At 32.8% G+C, this 19,887-nt stretch overlaps 1 protein-coding gene across 2 annotated transcripts in view; it reads left to right on the top strand.

Annotated features, from left to right (window-relative positions):
• LOC149906262 (uncharacterized) overlaps positions 1-19,887 on the top strand; it is a 32,413-nt gene that overhangs the window by 7,235 nt on the left and 5,291 nt on the right. The window contains exons 1-2 of one of the 2 annotated variants that reach the window (XM_090104501.1): positions 880-969; positions 11,245-11,397. In XM_090104501.1, coding sequence (XP_089960627.1) covers positions 11,254-11,397 — 144 coding nt within the window. In that variant the 5' untranslated portion in view covers positions 880-969; positions 11,245-11,253. Of the gene's footprint in view, positions 1-879; positions 970-11,244; positions 11,398-19,887 lie in introns of those variants that run through there. The other variant, XM_090104500.1, reaches the window with a different exon arrangement.

Here is a 19,887-nt window from a genome sequence, read left to right as displayed (position 1 = left end):
ATATTATGCATCAATAAATTAATTTTATTGGTCGCCTACGAGAGCAAAACAAATGACTGCTATCTTGCAATGGTTTGTAGAGTTCTCTACGATCACCCATCCATGTACTGACCGCGCTTAAGGTTGCTTAACCTACAAATTATAGCTCGTTTCATAGCCTCAGCCGTCATTAAGAATTAGCACACAAGTTTAATGAAGCATAGTACTTGCAATACGTAAACGGAGACGAGAACAACTTGTACTTGTGGCTATACTACTTTCTTTAATACTTATTAAAAAGGCACATTCTGGCACGGATTATCAGGCTTCAGGTTCAGATTTGAAAAAAATAGACAGACTTACATTTTGATACAAAATAACATTTGTATCCAATACGGGATCAGAAGATCGCTGAAATTCTGAAAGGAAATTGTTATTCTCAACTTTCCGAAGTTGTTCTTCTTCATAGCGAAATATAAACAAATATTAGACCTAAGGATTCTTCTTTTACATTTGAAAAAATAGCTAGGAAGACAAAATCACTTCAGTTAGTATAACTTGTCAGCTACATAAAGCTTCATTTTATTTTTAAGTTTGACTAAAGATTCAGTACATCCTATAAAATTAATGCCCATGTTTGTGAAGATAGACACAACCAATCGAATCAAAACTGAGATATACAAAATTCTGGAATACCCCACCTTTTGCCATGCTTATAAAGTCCAGTGGACACAAAATTCCCGTTCCAAAATTCCCCATGACATACACAGTGACAATAATTACCCCCCTCCCCCGTTGCACTACACCCGCGTCCGTTATTTCATAGATTTTGTCAATATGTCGATTTATAAAAACATTCATACTACATGCGGTTTTGAGACAGCCTGTGTATTACCTGTGGTATTACGCTTGATTGAGGACTGCTATAGTTTTTGATTATTTAATGTTATTTGTGCTGTGAAGTGAACAGTGATTTTAAGGCTTTACCCAGTAAGTGATAATTATTGTAGCCTTTGTACGATCAGATTTTTTTAATAGTTTAAAAAAATGAGATATGAGAGCTTTATAGTAGGTTACGAAAAATAATATTTATTTTACGTCCTTGTGTAGATAACGTTACTTAGATTGATAAAAAATAAAAATAAAATTACATGTTAAAAACTTTTATTTTAATCTCTTTGAGGGTAGTTTATCAAAATCCTTTCTTAGCGGAAGCCCTCATAATGGTAGACAGCTATTTACATGCCAAATTTTTGTAGTTAGGGCCGTGCGTTATCAGATCAGTTATTCAGAAGTCAGTCATTGAGAAGATTAGTGACCTCCTCATTGCTCTACCATAGATAATAGAAAAAAAGTTAGACCAAAAGCAAAACCACTATACATAGACAATAGATAACAATCAATGGACAGGTAGCGGGATCGATTCCGGCTGTCTGACCCAATGATACAGTTAGAAACCGGATTGGTCAGATGCTATTTTAAGATGCGTTTCATTATTTACATGTATATTTAGTAGATTATGTTATTTTTATGTTAGAAATTTTCCAAGAATGGTAATAGGTAGATGGTATGTTTATTTTAAATAGAAGGTAAAATAATAGAGCAATTAAGTTGGTTGGAATATATTATTATTATAATTTAACATTTGTATACAAACTAAATTTAACAATAATTCACAAACATCAATTTTATTTGGTCTGATGCGTGCGAAATGTAAATATGTTACATATTTACTGTCAGATTTACATTATTTATATTTCTACTTAAACAAACCTAAATACAAAAAATGTATGCTCTTTCACGCAAAAAATATAGAAGCGATTTAGCACAAATGAAATGGTATATTATTACGAATAGAATTTAGTTCATTAAGATTATATTATCTTAATATACTTATTGTATGGATGTATGGATGTTTGTTACTCTTTCACGTAAAAACTACTGAACCGATTACAATGAAATTTAGCACACATATAGAGGGTAACTTGGACTAACACATAGGATAGGTTTTATCCCGGAAATCCCACGGGAACGGGAACTATGCGGGTTTTCCTTTGAAAACGCGGGCGAAGCCGCGGGCGGAAATCTAGTCACAGAATAAAGTAAGTCCTGCTTTTTATCCGGTTTAGAGACAATACGGGTTTTTCACTTTATAGATATATCTTGTACTAATGCAGATATTCAATAATATTTTTGGGTTTAACCTGCCGGATCTAGGCGATCGACAAATCTAATTTAGTATTTAAATAGACTTATATTAGGACGTCCGGGTTGACTGTTCTTAATAATATTAATTGTAATGATAGTTGATACATATCTATGGAATGTCTCATGGTCTTTTTAACCGACTTCCAAAAAAACGAGGAGGTTATCAATTCGACCGGTATAATTTTTTTTTTTTTTTTTGGATGTATGTACACCGATTACTCCTAGGTTTCTTAACCGATTTACGTGATTCTTTTTTTGTTCGATGCGGGATGGTGTCGAATTGGTCCCATAAAAATTTTATTCGGATAAACCCAGTAGTTTTTATTTTATGAGCATTTTTGTCTGTACTCGATGACTTCATTGAAATGTTGCAAGTAACTTTGATTCACTTCCCGGTAACCGATTGAGCTGAAATTTTGTATACTTATGTAAATTGGATAGCGATGAAACATTATCATGACATAGAGCTGATTTGATGATGGAACCGGAAGGTGGCCTTAGGAACTCAGTAATATTATATTGACTCAATTATATCGAGATTGGGCTCGTTTGATTCGTGTTGATAAATTACACTAAAAAGTATTAAATAAAAATAACTGCGTTAAAAACAACCGACTTCATAAACAGAAAAGTAAAAAATAAAAAAGATTTGATATTATTAATTACTACATATTATTTAGATGTGCTATTTATTAAATAGGTTTGAAGTCGGTGCCAAACACTAGTATTAAGCCCGTGCACCGACATCAAACCTTTTTAGTAAATAGCACATCTAAATAATATGTAGTAATTAATAATATCAAATCTTTTTTATTTTTTACTTTTCTGTTTATGAAGTCAGTTGTTTTTAACGCAGTTATTTTTATGGTGTAGTGGTTAGCCTTTTCGTCTATTCGAATTAACCTAAAATATATTGAGCAGTATATTAGTTAAACTAAGCGCATATTTTAAATTAGTTTCTAGTAAGAGCCCATGGCTTTACTCACGTTGAAAACAAAACCCATGTGCTAATCCAGATCTATGCCTGTAGCAAATTTCATACAGATTGTGTTAACCATTTTTGCGTGACAAAGTTACAAACATCCGATTATCCTCGCAAACCACACTTACAGATTATAATGAATTGGAGAAACATAATATTTCAGGTATCTAATTCCCTACTTTCATTCCAAGTTAAAAGTGTTATTAATATTAAAAATGGAGCTTTTGGTTATTAAGTCCCTACTTTTACACTAAAACAATTTACATTATCTTTAAAATTAAATTACATTGAAGAAAAAATTCCGATATAAAAACTGCGTCGCGCCAAATAAGGCAATTCGTAAATGTGAACCGAAAGTGCTTTTATTGCATTAAACTTAATATAATGAAACTCATTACGTATGTAAATTAGTATTCTACGATGTTGTTCAATATTTAGCGAAAAAATTCGAAGCATTTTTTGCTTCAAAATATAATAAAAACTTTCCATAACTGAGTACTTTGAAATATAATCATTGTGTAAGGATATTCAATGTAAATTAAATACATATTTTTACTACGACCAGATTTTGGCGCCTTATTTTCATAGATTACCAATATAACTCATATTAAATGGTTACCTTATGAATTTTTTACTCACTCTTATTTTTTAAAGAACCCATTTGATATTAATTATCTGTCTTTGTCGTGAAAGCACGAATTCGATATATCTAAATTATAATATTATGATGTACCTAATATGTCACCTATAAACAAGTAAATACAACATATAAAAGTCAAACTCAAACTCAAACATTTATTTATTCAATTAGACTTCTTCTACAAGCACTTTTGAATCGTCATTACATATTTTTAACATTTACCACCGATTCGGAAAGCAGTAGCTACGTAGAACTTAGAAGAACCGGCAAGAAACTCCATAGTTGCTCTTTTTAATCATGTCAGTATTAAAATTAAATTTTACTAAATACATATGTAACATCATAATATTATATCAAAATATTCCTAACAACTGTTATATGGTTTTTACGCGACAACCCTCCGTGGGTTCTCCTCCAAAAAGGTAACTACACAAATATTGAAAAAACAAATTTTATTTTTATCTGTATATTTAATATTTGCTAAAACTCTTTCCTGTAAACTTAACCACAGAAAAACATCCCTTGACGTGTAATTAATTAACGGAGATAATTTCTCACACGCAAAATAACCACAAAAAAAACACACTTTTATACCTACTCAAAAGTGCCCCAAATTGTAAATATTATTACGTAAGTTTTTCAAGGTGTAATTCGCTAACTGTCATATACGATTCCAAATTATTGACCATGGGTACTTGCTTATTATAGACTAGCTTCCGCCCGCGACTCCGTCCGCGCGGAAAAATTAAGATTTATTTTTTTTCTACGTATCCTATTTTATGCCCAGGGTAATAAGGTATTATTATACCAAGTTTCATCGAAATCGAACGCTTAGTTTTCACGTGATGCCTTCACATACAGACAGACAGTTTGGTATCGATCCAGTAACACCCCCTACTATTTATTTTTTCAATATTTTCAATGTACAGAATTGACCCTTCTACATATTTATTATATATATAGATAGGTATGTACTAATAATTACATTTCCCTGGTGGTCGAAAATCGACCTTCTAATTCTATAATGAAGCCTTTTAGAATATAGGTATGTAGAATTTCATTATTTCTTTGATAAAATTAAAGGACGATATTATTATGTTGTTTTTTATAAAATTTGTGTCTTCATATTTCATGTTTCATTCAATTAGGTCTTTTTGTGAACTTTGAACGGTGCTATCGAGATATTAGATACATTTTTTATTATTTTTTAACATTACCCTTTATATGACGCAGTTGGGTAAACTCGTATATATATGACATTATAGTAATTAATAATTATATTTAAAAAAAACGTAAATCATACAAGTTTTATCTTTAGATCCTGCTTCTGGCAATAATTTATAAAAACCAGTTGTAATTATAATTAGTTTATTGATGTTTTATTATTATTAATAATGTAAATATTTAATTTATCGCATTCTTTTAATTCAAAATGTTTACAAGCAATACGATTGATCTATTATATAAAACGTCCTTCCTAACCGCCTTCAACGCGCGGCTTCGCCCGCTTTGTAGAAAACTTAATAAATTATATACTAAAATCTTCCTCAAGAACAACTCTATCAATAATTAAAAATAACTTCAATATCCTTTCCGTAGATTGAAACATTCATAGGGACGGACAGGCAGCGACATCGAATTTGAAACATTCATAGGGACGGACAGGCAGCGACATCGAATTTGAAACATTCATAGGGACGGACAGGCAGCGACATCGAATTTGAAACATTCATAGGGACGGACAGGCAGTGACATCGAATTTGAAACATTCATAGGGACGGACAGGCAGTGACATCGAATTTGAAACATTCATAGGGACGGACAGGCAGTGACATCGAATTTGAAACATTCATAGGGACGGACAGGCAGCGACATCGAATTTGAAACATTCATAGGGACGGACAGGCAGTGACATCGAATTTGAAACATTCATAGGGACGGACAGGCAGTGACATCGAATTTGAAACATTCATAGGGACGGACAGGCAGCGACATCGAATTTGAAACATTCATAGGGACGGACAGGCAGCGACATCGAATTTATAAGACTACTAGCTTTCCACCCGTAGCTTCGCCCGCGCACTCAAAGAAAAACCCGCATAGTTCCCGTTCCCGTGGGATTTCCGGGATTAAACCTATCCTATTTCCCGGGATAAAAAGTAGCCTATGTCCTTTCTCGGATATCAAAATATCTCTATACCAAATTTCATGCAAATTGGTTCAGTAGTTAAGGCGTGATTGAGTAAAAGACAGACAGACAGAGTTACTTTCTCATTTATAATATTATAATAACTAGTAGCTAGCTAACTATGTAATGATATGTTGTACTGAAATAAAAAAAGTCAAATAATTATATTTTCAATTATACGTATCTTTTTAATATTCCGTTTCTTTATAAAATGATTATTATAGTTGTTGTTTGATACAAAAAATGTCAAAAATCCAGTAAGGCAGTACGGATTATTATCACAGTACAAACGAAACATTGAGAATAAAAATATAAATAGCATCCGCACCGTTCCCTTAATTTTCCTGTTTTCATCTCATTTACTTTATCAGTAACGAACATTATTTTCAGGGTAAAATATACCATAACTGTTTAAACATCTTGATAATCTTTAGTTCTCAGTGGAAAGACATAGGTTTAGAAATATATTTCCAGCTAGATTTCCGCCCGCGGCTTCGCCCGCGTTTTCAAAGGAAAACCCGCATAGTTCCCGTTCCCGTGGGATTTCCGGGATAAAACCTATCCTATGTGTAAATCCAAGTTACCCTCTATATGTGTGCTAAATTTCATTGTAATCGGTTCAGTAGTTTTTACGTGAAAGAGTAAACAAACATCCATACTTACAAACTTTCGCCTTTATAATAGTATTAAGATATCTTATTCATGTTTCTAAACGATAGTAGACGGATTTAAAAAACTAAACTTTTAAAAATTCCACATTAATTTTAAAACACAATTTTATTTTGCAAAACCTTTCTCTACCAGAGTTAGATTAAACGTCTTTTCATTCGTTTTATTCAGCCCATAAAACTAGTTAGGTACACTTTGACTAACATGCAATCATCTGCAAATCTATACTAATATTATAAAGGAGAGTTTGTTTGTTTGTTTGATCTCAGGAACTACTGGTACGATTTAAAAATTCTTTCGGTGTTATAATATATAGCCCATTTATTGAGGAAGTTTATAGGCTACATATCATCACGCTAAGACCAACAGGAGTGGAGCAATGCGGGTAACACCGCGGGTAACAACTAGTAATTAATATATCTATATTTTACACTTCATTAAAAAACAAACACGTTTCTTTTCCAATGAAATGAACTCAAGATACTCGTATATATATAACTTTATAGTATAGACCGCATCAAGTTGACAAACTTAAGCATACTTAATTTATTTTGGAGCACAAAATACATCAAAACAGGAAGGAGTCAAGTCACAGGCGTAAGCGGTTTATTAATTTTCGCTCTAAATTATTTTTTAGTCTTGAAAAAAAAATCTAAAATACCATAACAATTGTATTTTTTTTTTAATCGAGAAAAAAGTGCAAACTTTAAGACTTATACGAATCGTTAGGGGATACCTAAAAAAGATATATAAGAAAGCAATTTCTGTTTTTTTTTTATCAGATAAGTGTAAACGTTATAGCTTTTTAGGCTTTATAATATGTATAGGTTAATATTTTTTAGGAAAGACTGTGAGTGTTAAGACTTAACTTTCACATTTCCAATTTAAATAATTAACCAATATAATGTGCCAGCATATTTAATGCCATTCCAATTAAATACTACGAAAACAAATCCAGAATTCCAATCATAATTAGACTGGTTTTTATAGAGTTGAATGACCAAAGTAATCGCATAATTTGTTGGCACGGTACTAATTTACTATTGACTAAATTTGTATCATGTCATTTGGTTGGTGCAAAGAAAATTATAGTTTAGTAATTACTTGACCAACGTTAAATGTAAACATAAATAAATCTGTATCGTGTGTTCTTAGTTATCTATTGCCAGTTGAATTAGAGAAATTAAAAACATAAATGATAGGCATCAGTGGAAGTAAAGACCTGTATTGAGTAATTAATTATATTCTTGGTATATCAAATAAAACAAAGAAAAATTATTTACTAAAATAATCACATTGAATAAGATGTTCAATTCGCTTCTTACGCGCACTTAATTTATTAACCGACTTCAAAAAAAGGAGGAGGTTATCATCAATTCGGCCGGTATGTTTTTTTTTTATGTATGTACACCGATTACTCTTACGTGATTATTTACGTGATTCTTTTTTTGTTCGATGCGGGATGGTGTCGAATTGGTCCCATAAAAATTTTATTCGGATAGGCCCAGTAGTTTTTATTTTATGAGCATTTTTGTCTGTATTTGTAAATGTTGCAAGTGCAAGTTTGAAGTCGGTTGTTTTTAACGCAGTTATTGACTTGTACATAATATATATTACTCTAATTCAAAAACATACACATAATATTACGCCTCGTATTATTCATACGAATAATTTAATATTAATAATTAGCGCCCAGTTATTGATAAGATAATAACGAGTTGATACAGCCTCAATGCGGAAGGCGAAGAAATTGAAGTGAATATGATTATTAAAATATATATGTTGTCGATCAAGTGATAAATAGGGGCATTTTGCATAATGATCATGTATTATTTATATGAAGTTGCTAAACTAAGAGGAAATAAAGAATGATAACTAAATTTATCGCTATGTACCCTTTTAATGAGTGTTGGTTCCGTACCATTTAAAATCAAAGTTTCTCCACTTGTACCCTAAAACGATGGATTAATTGGGTTAGGTTCGACATAAGACACGACACTAACCACCGACCAACCCACCCACCAATTAGATAGGCCAAGTTTGAAATTTAATATTACATGTCGACTTTTAACTTACAAAATTGATTGCATATGTTGAGTTGAAGTTGAACAGTGGAAATCCCATAGGAACGTACCCTTAACCAAGCTTTATAAAAAAGTCCTTATTTAAACTTAATCCATAACATATTCACATAATATCAGTACTATGTCGTCTTATTAGACATGCAAATGCTATGCAATCTACGGGCCTGTTATCAATCAATGAATATATTTAATCATATAAGGTACTCCATTTTCCTTGACCGTTTGTTCATTATTAGCTTTGTCAACATTTTTATTTATTTACTGAACTATGTTTAATGAACGCTTTGATGACTAAAACCTAAGTCTGATATTAATGTATTACATACGGTAATACTTCGTAATGTTATGTATCTTAATTATACAATATATTGACGTAGTATTTCTGTTATCATCTTGGATCAAACAACTTTATTAATTCTGACTAGTCAACAATCAGCCGATATTATAACGATGCCTACTGTAATTTTAAATACCTATATATCTTAGTATGAATAGATGAAGATCAGTAGCAATACCATGCCACCATAAAACTTTACATCAATAGAAACATAATAAAACCCCACAAAATATAAGTAAGACCCGCGTGAGTTAATTAAATAGCCCACATATAATCATATTTGATAACCGGTCGGATTATCCAACTTTGGTATCAGATGCCTTGGATATTGGAACCTGCTACGGGCGTTTCTTAAAGGAACTGGATATTGCAATATGGCTGAATTTAATTATTGGTGACGTCATAGATGGGAAACTAGATCAATTACATAGCGTAGATGGAAGATGAAATAAATTAAATGCAGATGTAATTAATATTACGTTTTCTTTAAGAAGGTACTTATTAAAATAATGTTAAGGAAAATCTTTGATTGTTATCAAAAAAATAACTCAAGGTTAGTGATAACTGAAACTAAATTGTTTTCGCGATACACAGTATTTTTATTAAGAAAATCGCACTTTAATTATTTTATACTGCTATATCACAATAACATGAAATATTTAATTTTAAGCATTTAACAAGAGCCTTCTGCCAGAGAAACTTTTCAAAATCGTGTCATTCAGTGATTTTAAAAATATAACATAATAAATAAGTGTGTAACTAATAATTACACATAATAATAAAAAGCTTCTTAATTACTTAAAACGTTGAATGGTATGTTTTAAGTAAAATATATCATAATAAATAATTCCCGCGTCATCCTATCCCTTGAACCGCACATAAATTTTCATCTCTTATTTCATTTACTGTTAATAACTGTATCGACCAACTTGCTACACTTTTGGCAGGCCCGCTTTTATAATTGGCTTCTATGTATTTAATAAATAACCACTAACCAGTCGTGGTAAGGTTGGCGAATCAAATAACAAAGAAAACAGGTAAAAACGATATAAAAATTTTTCGAAATAAAAACTACGAAGATTTTTTTAAAGAATACGAAGATTTTTTTTTTCAATATTTGACAATTTTTACTATCTAAATTAAACGCAATAATAATCAAAATTCTTAAAAAACTAGAGGAATGAGTGAACTAACATGCATGCATATACATATATACAAATACCTACAATACTATAAGTAATTACGTATCTCTAGAACCCTTTATTTACTATCGAATATAATCAATAAATTGCATTTCCAACAAAATTGCATAATATACAGAAATTATTAAGAAATGCAGTGCGTTAAATAATTATAATATGAAGATTGTGCCTGAAATTCCGCGAACGGAAATTCCGACTTATTCCTTGACCTTAAAATTCCAAAAATCGAAAAGCTTTTAAACTGACACTTCTATATTAATATTACTTCATACACATTTAAAATTGTTTTTACGGAACAATTAATGCTGGGTTTTTTCCTCACACGGAACCCTTTTTCTTTTGCGGTTAGCCGCATTACGTAAATATTTAAGATAAATAATGTGTTATGCGATATTTTATTAAATAACGCTTTTTTTAAGTGACTGTTCCGGGTTTGAGTCCGGGATTTATATGACACGGTATTTCCTCGTAATTTGATAATAAATAAATTTTATGTAATTGAGAATGAGATAAACACAAAGGTCTTAATTCGGTTATTTTGAATTAAGCAGTTATATTTTTGTCTGTAATTAAGATGTTTTAAGTAGACAACTAAAAATATATTAAAATACTGAGCTAAACATAAACGTAGCTGATTCCACTTATTTTGAACCAATGAAACCTGGAACTCCCGAATAAATAACTTTTATTCGTAGACTGAAACCAACTAACGAAGCATTTGTTTTAAAAACTAACAAGAACAAAAATAACTTAGTAATAATTCCAACTCTCAATCCCTTTTTCAATTCCCGATCATGGCAATAAATTGTCAAAAAACTGTAATGAAATTCCTTTTAAAAAACAAAGAAACGTTTCCTTTCAGCAAAATTCAATATTTCCAGTATTTTAAGAACTTTCCCTCCAGGGCACATAGAAAAATTCCACCCTGTATAATATTCTCAATCATATTTTCCAGCTATACAGCATGTCCCACAACTGCAAATCAACATACGCCACCGCAACGACGCGTGACGCTAACAACAACACCCTGTATCATGGTGGACCCACCCCAGGCTTCGGCAGTCGAGGATACAACCCGCCAAACGTCAGCAGCAATGGAAACTATCAGGTAACTATTAAATGAAAATCTGCATATGTTTATCATATATTATTATACAAGAGGACTTGCTGTGCCCCACGGTTTTACCCGCTTTGTTCCGCTGTAATAGCCTGCCTGCCTTCATCAATAAATGGGCTATATAACACTGAAAGAATTTTTCAAACCAGACCAGTCTCTCTGCACGTTAATCTATACTTATTTCTAATAAGAAATAAGTATAGATTAACGTGCAAATTTATATAATATTTCTAATCTATACATATAATAAAATCGTAGGAAAGTCAAAACTGTACATTGAATATTTTTTTAAAAGAATACATAATCCATGATCTATAATCGATATAGAAGCCAAAAACATAGTTTTTAGAATTTTTGTCTGTTTGTCTGTTTGTCTGTTTGTCTGTATGTTTGTCCAGGCTAATCTCAGAAAGTACTGCACGGATTTACTTCAAATTTTGCATGAATATTACTAACAGGTCGGGTCAGGCTGTTATATACATATTATCATGCTATCACCTTCGGGGGAGGAGCTGTGAACCTTTATTTTTCTTACGTATTCCGTGTACTACGACAGCGTACAATATAAAGACTCATGTTTAAATGTTGTTTTTGAGTAAGCCATGCTATTGTCTACCTTTACACTATAAAAACTACATCATTTAAGTAATTTTGGCAGAGAAACAGTATAATGAATCTTAGTAGTATAAAGACAAATTTAAAACAGCGCCATCTATGAGATTTCATTAAAATTAAATCAATTTACATAATATTAACGCTCCTTGGAAATTCATAATTTAAATATTATGAATTATGATGTTGGTGAGGTTGTTTTTTTTTTAAAGTTAAATAAATAATTCATATCTTCCCAGAGTCCATTTCAGGTGCGCTTATATTTCATGTGAATATACTAAATTTTTATAAGTGAGGGTAGATGTTTATTATTTGATGTCAAACAAGACACCATTACAGTTATACAGGGTGTCCCACTATTGGTATACTAAGCGCGAAGGAACTTGTAGTTTTGCATACACTGATCACGTAAAAAATACTTAAAAAAAAATTACGTCCAAAATTTTTTGCTAAATTTTTCCTGAAAATCCATGTTTTCTTCTCTAGCTTCGCGCACCCGGCATATACCGCTTCTCTTATATGAGCATTTTATCTATGAAAACATAATCTTAAACGATAGCTCACGTGCTGGTGGCAAAGTTGGGCGGCTCGCTTGTTATGGGTGTACACATAGAGTTTTAAGAATTCATCTATTTGAAAAAAAAAATGAATCTGGAATTTTTTAATTATTTTTTACGTACTCAGCGTATGCAAAACTATAACCTCCTTTGAGCTTAGTATACCAACAGTGGGACACCCTGTATAGGTAATAGACGTAGTATTTGTATTCTCTTTGGGTAATAGTAGATAACAGTGATTGTGTTCATTGGTTACATTTTTAAAAATCTTCGGCTATTTTTTAATTTTCGCCTTCTTGCGTTCCCACAAAAGGTTAGTTGTAGCTTTTATATTTATTGTTTATTATAATTATATAGTTATACTCATGTTTTTAATTAGTTAAAGTTATGACAAAATAAGAAAATGATGAAATTTTATTTTTATGTATAACTTTTACAAGACTATATTATACGCCCAAAGAAGGTCACTTTAGTTCTTGATAAAACTTTATTTGTTAGTAGCTTTTTAATAAAATTAGGTACTTATCTTTTGATTTTTTTATATTTACAGATTCAATGTTCATAAAAATTGACGATTTGCGTGAGGATGTAGTGGAAATTAGTAACCTTGCGCGTGGTCAATCAATACATATAATAAAATTCTAGAAAAGTGATGTCTGTACAATAAAAATATGTAAAAAAAAATAGCAGGGGTTATTATTAAATCGATCCCAAACCCAAAACTGTAGTTATAAAATTTTTTTGGTCTGTTTGTCTGTATGTTTGTGCACGCTAATCTCAGAAACGGCTTATCCGATTTAGATGCGATTTTCATTAATATATTGTGGTAATCTTCATTTAACATTTAGTGTTTATTTCATGTTAATCGGTTCGTAAATAAAAAAGTTATGACCATTTAAGTATTCACGGCGAACATTTGCTAAGGCATTCTATTGTACACTATACAGTGTACGATAAAACGTAAGTGATCTGTTATACGCTACAGTTTTTCCTTATAAATGTCCAGGTGATCATATCGAAAGTCCCCAAGGGTGGGGGGGTAAGTTGAGGTAGTAGGGGGGGAAGGGGTCAAATTAGAATTATGCTTACTTCTAGGTAAATTTTATACATAAAATGTCCTTTAAATTATGTCGTATTATATTTTTAACCCCCGACGCAAAAAGATGGGTGATAAGTGTTTGACCGCTATGTGTGTCTGTTTGTGCCACCGTAGCTCGCTAATAGGTAATACGAATTAGATGCGTGTTAGGCAGCATATTTTCAGACGCTGGTTCTTAGATAAAGTGTATCAAAATCGGTTCATCCATTTATTATACCTAGGTATATAGAGGTAAAAGTGGGAATGTGGGAAAAAATATTAGTTATATTTTTATCCAATTCGGTTTATCCATTTATTAGATTACAGCGGTAAAAGTGGGAATGAACAATAATCGAATGTGATCAAATAATATACTCAAGCGGCATATCAAAATATAAAAGAGCAACGTGTTTTATCGAAATCGGTTCATCCGTTTATTACATTTAGGGGTGACAGTGGTTAGATAAATAAACCAAATGGAGCATCAAACGACAGGATATGACGTGTACATAATACATATAGGTATAATTAGATAATATGGTTTACATCAAAATCGGTTCTGCCATTTACTAGGTGTGGAAAGAGAAGGGTTGAAAGTCTGTGAAAGAAGAGGGGGATATGGGAGCGGGAGGATAGCCACACCCTGGAAATTTTGAATTCTACTCAAAGCCACATAGGCCTGGCTCTTGGCAATTTTTTTTTCCTAAAGATACCACTTCTTTTGCCACTGTGATCCATTACAATTTGTGCACGGTTACGGCCCAACTTAAAAGATGTCAAGGAGCAACAAAATTATATCAATATGATGTAGGAATGTAATCTAACCGCAATCGCCGGTACAGCCTGAAAATCAGCGCTGCTTTTGTGCAGCATTTTGCTGAGGCTGTCTCCGTTTGCCTAATTGTATTTGGCAATAAATTTCTTTTCTTTCTTTCTTTTTCTTTCTAATATGGAGGTAGAGGTCAAAAACTCACTTGAAAATATCATATGAAAATAAGAAACCGAAGTTAAAAATTTAAAAATTAAAAAGAAAAACCCAACGCAACGAAGGAAAAGGAATAAATAATAATTTTACAAACTTCCCGACGATCTTTAAAATTAAGTACCATTATAAAAAAATATAATTGTATATGATATGATAATGATGGTATTTCAGCCCCGATGACTTTGTTTTTTTAAAGTGAAACTTTTATTACATCGTCTCAAACTTTTTGGTCTGTGTAGCGCATGTCGCGTGACGGTCGGCTGCCGAGTAGGTATAAAGCAGTGTTCGGAACCGTACGATAATTATTACCTATCGTACAAATACGATAATTTTGTGCCTAAGTTTCACTTTTACCGTGGTTTCATAAAACCACACAACATTTTTATTTTTATAAATATTTAAAATGGTATTTTAATAATTTATTTTTAATTGTGTTTTATTTTTATAAATATTTAAAATGGTATTTTAATAATTTATTTTTAATTGTGTTTAGCACAATTTTGTTAAATTACGACTGGATGAAAATTTTGTTCGTGGTCGTCGTCGTCGTTGGTAGGGTGAACAAATCCTTAGCAAAACATCATACGCTTATGTCAATTATTAGTATCGATAGCGGATTCTATTCCTTTGCGTTTTGAAGTTTGTCTCGGCGCTCAGTTGCTGCATGATATATTGTCAAAAACAGCCATACAAGGAAGGAAGAAAAATAAATTTGCTCCCTTCCCTCCTGGTGCCTAAAAATAATATGACATAATTTAAAATAAATTTTACGTAGAAAATTAACTAGGCATTTATTTTTTATTTTTTAGCTCAGTTTAGTAATAAATTTTACTAACAGTTCTTTTAATTATTTATGGTAGTACGTGTTTATTCAATAAAAGTTAAGTAGTCACCTACTATGCAGTCACTATTCCACGCGGACGAAGTCGCGGGCACAGCTAGTAAGAAATAAGTATAGATTAACGTGCAAACCTAAAAGAAGTTTTACGGTTTTAGGCGTAGGTTATGTAAGGGAGTTCTTGTACATCTTTATCCTTAGTAGAAAACTTTCAAACAATTGGCAACATGGCTATCTGTTGCTACATAATATGGCAATTACCTGGTTAAACTTTTCAACCTTTATCCTAGAGCCGTATTAACATCCCATGTCGCTAGCAGGGATAATTTTATTGGTCGTACTTATATGTATCAAAGTTTAGTATACATATGTATAAACACTAATTAAAATTGCAATAGTAGATATAAAGTAAGTAGCCACTCATTGTGACGATTGAAGTGTAGGCGCGACAATCCATATAAATTGGTCTGGTCATTTCTTCGCGTAAGAGTCACACAGTTACAGTTAAATATTCACATGAATAAATCTATAAGAATAATAGATACCGAACTGTGTGTATCCACCAGTTTTTCGTAATATAAGGTATTTAAGATTTTTTATGAAAGTCGTATAAGTGACCAGAATATATTATTATTATCGTCTCTATCTGTTGTACCTATTTCTTTACCGAAACCATACCTTCAATTTCTGAAGTATTTTCGAGCACAGTGCAAAAACAGTTACAAAATTTATTACAACGGTACCCCAAAAGCGACGATTTTTCTTTAATTACCGCTCAATGATCGAGAAGGAACCGGTCCGGTTGATCTCGATTTTGACATAATAGCCGACTGCGACTTCATGTTATAATTACAAAATGTGGAGCGACTCGCAGACGCCAGTGTTAAGGCCATTGTTAACATTGGACTTGCAAGTAGAATATCTCTGCTAAACTCTTCTAGAACAGCAGAACAGATTAAGACAAGAATATTTCTGAAAAGAAACTGGGCAGGAGACTGTCCGTTTCAGATAAATGAGAATATTATTGAACGAACAGGGCACGGCAGGAAACTCCTGTTCGTTGAACATAACTTACTGTGGTAAGATTGACGATAAAACATATCCCAGAAGAGGTGTGACAGATATCTGAAAGAAAGTTATTAGATAAAAACTCTTCTTTGGGAGTAAACAAAATTTAAGAAGGAATAATGTTACAGGAATTTGTGGTCATGCTATGCGATAAAGTGGGATGAACACATGCAAAGCCGTGAAGCCCAAAGCCACACCAAAGCTGTTAAAACTAGGTGTATTTTGTTTTTTTTATCGACCAATCAAAAATGTATATTTTTAAATTTGTGGTAAACAACCCATTATTTTTACCGTTGGTTAAATTTTAAAAGTTTTCTCTTCACACATTAATGTAGATTTAAAATCGAATCGAGGCTACCAAAAATCGATCCTTTCCCATTACCATACACAGCGCCAATTTTGTCTCACATTTCGACACTTTGTTACAATTACGATCCGGTATGGCTGAATCACCTTTTTGAAGCGAAATTTTAATTGCATAATGTTACAGTTTTAGGGTTCTGTAGATGGAAATACCTTTTATAATACTTGCATGATTATATAATCGAAGATAACAGAAACAAAAAAAAATATATTATTATTATGTATCTCAATTCCATAATACTCGGGTACCATCATAAGGAAGGTACCCGGTCCTTTGGAAGGCTTACGTGGGGACACGGATCCAACACGCAGAGGCCCTTTAGAGAACTTTACTGTGTTGTGGGACACCAGCCGCAGCCTGCCCATCACTGCACTATAGAGATACAGTCCTAGGCAGTCCGCGGCCGATGTAGGACTATTGCAAATTTGCAAGATAAGGGAATAAAATAAACTGGGCTATGGAATGGGATGTTAATGGACCGGAATTAAGGACTATGGAAGACTATGGCACCTGCCTTTCTACTAAGATATAGCAAAAAATTGTTGGCAGGTGGTGACTCGCCCTCTCACTGTATGGGCCCCCGAAATAAGTCGCTGCAATAGTGCGACAAGGGGGCAACATATTGTGAGCAGCTAAGGGTGGAGAGGCGTCCCTGGACTTTAAACTACGATCACGCGCTCCCTGAGGGTCCAGCATCACGTGCCCACTCGCCACTTATGATTCGCATCCACCCTTCGAGCTAAAAGCTCTCGCGACTCCACTCTGGCCGGCCGGTTAAGGCAAGCCAGAGGTGGGGGTCCTGTCCTCGTCAGGCTTCACTCCGACCGGCCGGTGAAGGCAAGCCGGAGATGAAGACAGGGGCCTCCCCCGGGAGCACTCGGTTCCCGCGGGGTCGCTACTCCCCGACACCCCGCCACAAGGTGTCCTGCGGGTTGACTGATTGCACGGGTGGAATATCTTTTGTCACGTAGACAATAGATATTCCAAGCGTGGGCGATGGGGTCGTCACATCCCTACGCCCTTATTATTATTATTATTTATTTTGCTTAAGCTTGCACTAATTTGGAATTGAATGTCGATAAAAATGACACAAATATTAATTCGACAAAGCTCTATCATAGCTTCAACTGTAAGACAAATGGTGAAAATTACTATAACTACCTACTTACAACCACTTACAACTATATAAAAACAAAACACACACATTGATATCTTGACATAAACGCTTTGAAAGCGTTAATGATGTTGTTTTGATGATAAAAATAAAAATTCCATGGCCTAGGGTTATAATTTTGCAAGTTTTAGAATGCTTACAATTTAAACTTCATTTAATTACATACATTCTTTTAATTACGGTTGATATATAAAAATGTTTGCGGTTGAATCGAAAATGTAGAGTTTTCTTTGCACCTTTTGTGTATCATCACTACAAAGTATAAAACAAAGTCGCTTTCTCTGTCCCTATGTCCCTATGTATGCTTAAATCTTTAAAACTACGCAACGGATTTTGATGCGGTTTTTTTTAATAGATAGAGTGATTCAAGAGGAAAGTTTAAGTATATAATTTATTATGTTTTAGTCAAAGCGGGCGAAGCCGCGGGCGGAAAGCTAGTAATTAATATATTATGGCCAGTTAAATTCAAAATCTCAAAATTTTCCACTTCAACGTTATTAAGTTAATAACCAAGTGCGTGTGCTCATAATTATCATCCAAAAAATTAACTACTCTATTCACATAATCTGTAAATACAAAACAACAACATTTGACGTAATCGAAACTTCCTAAACACCACTAAGTATTCGCACTACTTACCCAGAACATTTTCGTTTCTTTTAAGGTTTACGACAAACCCATTGCAGCCCTAATGAGCTCACTGGCAACCCTGAACATTTGCCAAGGGTATATGGGCCAATGAATTTTCTTTTATGTCACATGCAAGCGAAATATGTATTGTTTTCTTAAGCACTCTAGGCAATTGGCGCGGAATGGCTTCCTTCCGTGTGTCACAGTAAATCGGTTTTACGGCCCAGTTTTAATGTTTATCGACGCGAAATTGCTTTTGTTTCTACGTTATAATTAGACAGGATTAGTTCTCTGTTTTACATATCTGTAGGAACATTAGAAATATTTATAGTAGGCAATGGATGATCTAATTCCCTGTATTGCGGTATACAATACATGCACACCTCTTCTGATGTTTTATCACATTTCTGTAATATCGATATAATATTATGAGGGTGATATTATTATAGCAGCTTATATTTACGGCCCTACTTATACAGCTTAATATATCCTGCTCAATTGACTATAAAACTCACTAATATTGATTCTTAGGCGCATCATGTCTTACCGTATTACCTACTACACGTTGATTGTAGTAGGCTATCAGTTCTAAAGGTGGCTAAAGAAACATTAGAAGAACAAGTTCAATATTACACATAATAAAGAAAACAATTTAACTCTAGCCCGTATTTACACTAATTATTTTATTATTGTTTTCCATTTCTTTTTTGTATGTTTTTGTTTTGCTTTTATTAATGTTTTGTGATGATTGTGTCTTACTGATTGCCGAATAAACGTATTTTCTTTCTTCTTCTTTCTTTCACTAATTAGAAATGCGACGGTAACTCCATCTCTCCGTTTTCCCATACTAGACGAAGTTGTGAATTTTACAAACAGACCAAACCTTGCAGCGGTGCTAATATTACTTTTTGTACCTAAAACAATAAGAAACGGTTATCCTATTTTGATAATAACACAAATAAGCCTAAAGCTTCCGATAATCTAATAATAACAAAGTATGAAACAAGAATAACACGAGCGACTTCAAAAGCCTCAGCAAATAACTTCCTTCAAAGGGATCCTGTGCCAATTCATCATGGCTAAGGTTTAATCAATATTTATTGCTGTTTTAGATCACTCGTAATTCCTTTTCGCGCTGATGATATCAAATATAATCTTATCTAGAACTTTCTAAG

Source organism: Colias eurytheme, chromosome 8 (assembly GCF_061535395.1).
Source record: "Colias eurytheme isolate Ceu_HAF_F1 chromosome 8, ilColEury1 Martin Lab GWU primary, whole genome shotgun sequence".
Classification (NCBI taxonomy): Eukaryota; Metazoa; Arthropoda; class Insecta; order Lepidoptera; family Pieridae; genus Colias; species Colias eurytheme.
This window is presented reverse-complemented; position numbering and strand designations above follow the sequence as displayed.